This window comes from Pyrus communis, chromosome 9 (genome assembly GCF_041283825.1).
Source record: "Pyrus communis isolate YQ-2024b chromosome 9, ASM4128382v1, whole genome shotgun sequence".
In the NCBI taxonomy this organism is placed as follows: domain Eukaryota; kingdom Viridiplantae; phylum Streptophyta; class Magnoliopsida; order Rosales; family Rosaceae; genus Pyrus; species Pyrus communis.
Window position 1 is genome coordinate 21,530,646 of NC_142573.1, and position 4,437 is coordinate 21,535,082.

Consider the following 4,437-nt stretch of genomic DNA (forward strand, 5'->3'; position numbering starts at 1 on the left):
ACGAGTGAAAGTGGATGTCATAACCACAGTTCACAGAGAATCATCTCTCCTATATTAATAGTAGTATTTTTCATCAGTTCGATTATCACTCACCATCATATAGTTATCATAATATAATCCCCAGCTGACACGCCACATGCTAAATACCATTCTTTTTCTCTCTCTCTCTCTCTCTCTCTCTCTCTCTCGTTCCTTTAAGTTTCTATATTGATGTTGATTTCATTATTATAATTATTATATTTTGTGTGCGCTGCATATGCATGGTCATCATGTACCTTATAAGCCAATAATTGGTACAACATGTGGTCAATCACCAAATGAAGTATAGTACATATATCATGCATGCGGCTGTACCCAGTACAAAAACTTATCGGTGCCATCAGCATACCTCTACTTATAAATAAGAAGAGAGAGAGTCACAGAGAAACACAATAGAAGACCTATTGCGAGCATTTGTAATTTCTTTCTCTACTAAAACTACTAGCCAGTATGGTGCTAACTAAGGTAGCTGCTGAAAACTCGCCAATAAGGCTGCCTTTGCTTCAACTGGTGGTGAGAGAGTATGATGAAGAACGTGATAAGACGGCGGTGGAGGAGATGGAAAGGAAGTGTGAACTTGAGCAGCGTGGAAATCCTTCTTTAGTCACTGATCTCATGGGTGATCCTATATGTCGCATTCGCCGTTTCCCGACACACGTTATGCTGGTAATTAACCTCTACGTCATTAACACTTTATTTCGAAAACAGATAATATATATACACGGAGTAATGCTAAGTAGACCAAATTTTTAAACCACATTTGCAAACTCAATGATGTGGTTGTACATGATTGGGTAGTTCCATAACATATTGGTTAGCTAGGTATATGTAAATTACTAGCTAGTAAAACCCTAGTTTAATTGTTTAATGTTAGACAACTTTTATTGACACTCCAAAAATTTCATTGTGCACTCGTCACTAGTGTATTTTCTTTCTAAATATAAAAAATCTCAAATGCATGCACAATTAGAATTTTGAAGTGTCACTAATAATTCCCTAATTTTATTTCATCTTTTAATTACTTGTATGCGAAGAAATAGAACAAAAAAAAATTACAGCATGATAGACAATATATATAAATAAATACAATTTTAATATTTGTTCATTTTGTATTTTTCGTTAAAATTAATAAAACGCAGTTGTGAACAGATTGCAGAGTACGGAGAACAAAATATAGTTGGTGTGATAAGGGGTTGTGTAAAAGAGGCAACATCAGGCAATTCAGTTTTTGTAAGGCTTGCTTATATTTTGGGACTTAGGGTCTCTCCCACGCACAGGTTCTCTCTCTCTCTCTCTCTCTCTCTAACTTCAATATGTTGATTCCATTAATCCATTAACTACATGAACATGCAGATCATTTACCCCAAAATTGTATTAGGAAGATAAGAGTGACCAAAACCTTGGTATCGATCGGCATGTTAATATTTGCATGAATTTTTGCTAGCTATGAAGGCAAGAAATTACAACAGTAGTTTTCACTATTTTCTTCTCTCTCTCTCTCTCTCTCTCTCATGTGAATAGATACGTGGTTGATTCTAATCTCATTCCCAACCCACCAAAAAAATAAATAAATAAAAAGAGAAAAAAAAAAGAAAGGAAGAAGGTGAGAGTGATTTAAAGGGAGATTAGATTCTACCAAAAAGAGAAATGCGATGTTCCTCGTATCATGGAAAGGAGCAAAAGCATGCAACTAGCTAGGTAGTTAGCCTGTCCTCGACACATGCATCGACCAGCGACCTTACAAAAAAAAAATAAAAAATTAAAGAAAGTAAATGACATCTTAGATGGAATGTAGTTCCCCCCGATTCCCTTATTTCTACCATGCATATTGTCTCGTAGCTATTATATTACGAGAAAATTTTCAAATTGTCCAATATTCAACTAGATATTTCATATGTTAAAATAAGTGCATCATCTTAAAAAAATTATCTTCTTCAATTGTATTATAACATGTGGTGTACCCCTAAAATACCGATACTTGAAGAAACCTCTCCTATATTACCTTATCCACACAGTGCATGTGCTCTACTATCCACCCCACCTTTTGATCAATATTTTGTGATTCCTCTTTCTCTTTCTTTTTTTCTTCACTACCTATAGACAAAGCCTCCCTTGGATGTAAAGCGAGCCTGCTGAAAAAATAAATTGATATCTTAGCATATAAGAGTGCTAAGAAACTGCCGATTAATTTGCAATACTTATAAATTAGCTTCATAGTAGGTATATCCCATTCCATATCCGTTGTTCATTGAGCGGGATAGGATTGTGACCTTCTATTGACTGTTTCGTGGCCGAAGTACATACTACGTAAAGAGCATTCAGAGTTCATTACTTTTGCCCTTTTTTGGATCCACAATATCCAAGTGTTCTACGGGAAAAAATGTGGTCACGAAACAGTTAATACGAGAGTACTATCTATTACGCGAGTGGAATCCCTTAAGGAGTGTAAAAGGTTTCTTATTGTTGTGACGTATTTAATTTCCATGCAGGAGGCTAGGCATTGGTACAAAACTGGTCACACATTTGGAAGAATGGTGCAAGCAAAACGGAGCAAACTATGCATACATGGCCACAGACTGCACAAACGAGGCTTCTATCAATCTGTTCACAATAAAATGTGCATACCAAAAGTTTCGCACACCCACAATATTGGTCCAACCAGTCCATGCACACAAGAAGCCAATATCCTCGACCAAAATTGCAATCGTTCAAATTCCAGCCAAGCTAGCCGAGTCAATCTATTGCCAACTCTTTGCCCAGTCAGAATTTTTCCCCAAAGATATCCACACCATTTTATCTAGTCACCTCAATTTGGGTACTTTCATGGCCCTACCGAAAAAGTCCCTCCTCAAGTTTGATCCACAAAGGGACACTACTCTGCCTACAAACTTTGCCATCCTCAGTGTTTGGAACACGAAAGAAGTGTTCAAGTTGCAAGTGAAGGGAGTGTCGAGCCTAACGTATGCATGCTGCGTGGGGACTAGGGTTTTAGATGCATGGCTTCCATGGCTGCGATTGCCTTCGTTTCCCAACGTTTTTAAGCAGTTTGGGGTCCACTTCATGTACGGACTACACAGGGAGGGTAAAAACGGAAATTGGCTCATGAAGGCTTTGTGCAACTTTGCGCATAACATGGCTAGAGAAGACGATGGTTGTGCTGCTGTGGTGACTGAGGTGAGCCAGAGGGACCCAGTTAGAAAGGCAATCCCACATTGGAGAAAGTTGTCGTGGGAAGAAGATATGTGGTGCGTTAAGAAGCTTGCTGATCAAGCAAAGCAAGGAGAGAAGACGACATCATCTGATGACGGCCAGTTTGATTGGATTAACACTCGATCTTTTTCATCGGTGGTTTTTGTTGACCCTCGTGACTTCTAGCATGCATATATATGTACTCATATCATATTGAGAAGGAAAAAAAATGTTCATAGTTATACTTGTATCTTCTACTTCTATAGCTGCACATAAATGTCTCAAATTGCAAACTACTACTAGGGAATTAGTCGAATACTGAATAATTGCTATAAGAGCAAGTCCACCCGTTTTGTCATGGCAAGGGGCAGAGGTAGGATAGGGTAGTTACCATTCACTCTTAATAGTAAATGACTTAAAACAAGCCTATTCTACCTGTTCAGGCAGGAATTTCACTAGGAAAGGTCCCTGGCTCGAGCACACAGCTCCCCGACGAGTTGGCAGTTTAGTTGGTTGTCGAGCTCCTTCTTGCTGAGAGGCTGAAAGAAGACAACAAAATTAGTTCTGAAATGTGCCTTTGTAGGGCCTAAGGTGTAGGCCTTGAGGCTCACAATCAAAACTAGCTAAGTGCTTAGGCATGCCACTGCCATCTCAGTATGGCAGATGTAGAACAAGTGTGTTTAAGTCGATTACTTGCGCCCCAAGTTATTCTAACTTCTTGTTATCAAAGGATTGTCATATATGGGTTAAGTCTACATTAAGTTATTTTCTATTCCTTAAGACCAAGGACTTTTAGTTTATTATCTTGTATGCTTTAAAGGGTGAAAGTTCAGATCTGGCTTAAGCCATCAGTCTAATTCCCATTCATCTTTTATGATAGTAAAACCACTAAGTGAACCAAAGCTGAGGACCAATGGAGCTTCTGATCACTAAAAGACTGGAAATAACTTGAATATATACTGTGGAATACATCATAATACCAGATCTACTAATGGAAAGACAAAACAAAGAGAGTCGGGCAAGATTTCACCGTGTCGGGCAAGGTTGAACGTCTTGCAGTCTCTTCTCTTTGTGATTACAAAGGGTTGTGTGTTTGGAATATATGGATGGTAAACAAGTTTACACGAGAGAATCGATACTACGTCACTAGGGGTGATAGCAGAGCTTTAAACTAGACAAAAGATGGCTTTTTGTAGGGAATCATCCTGA

At 38.3% G+C, this 4,437-nt stretch overlaps 1 protein-coding gene across 1 annotated transcript; it reads left to right on the forward strand.

Moving 5' to 3' along the window:
- The first annotated feature begins 443 nt into the window (after nucleotides 1-443).
- Nucleotides 444-3,485, forward strand: LOC137739071 (putative N-acetyltransferase HLS1). Its single transcript, XM_088700565.1, has 3 exons — nucleotides 444-705; nucleotides 1,189-1,316; nucleotides 2,529-3,485. Exons 1-3 carry the CDS (start codon nucleotides 490-492, stop codon nucleotides 3,412-3,414), a joined length of 1,230 nt encoding a protein of 409 aa, XP_088556691.1. The 5' UTR covers nucleotides 444-489; the 3' UTR covers nucleotides 3,415-3,485.
- The last annotated feature ends 952 nt before the right edge of the window (nucleotides 3,486-4,437 follow it).

What these genes read in the sequence shown, in the direction of transcription:
- LOC137739071 (XM_088700565.1), top strand. Translation starts at nt 490, where the DNA reads ATGGTGCTAACTAAGGTAGCTGCTGAAAACTCGCCAATAAGGCTGCCT. An exon ending in TCCCGACACACGTTATGCTG is followed by an intron (nt 706 to 1,188) that starts GTAATTAACCTC and finishes AGTTGTGAACAG; the next exon opens with ATTGCAGAGTACGGAGAACA. An exon ending in AGGGTCTCTCCCACGCACAG is followed by an intron (nt 1,317 to 2,528) that starts GTTCTCTCTCTC and finishes ATTTCCATGCAG; the next exon opens with GAGGCTAGGCATTGGTACAA.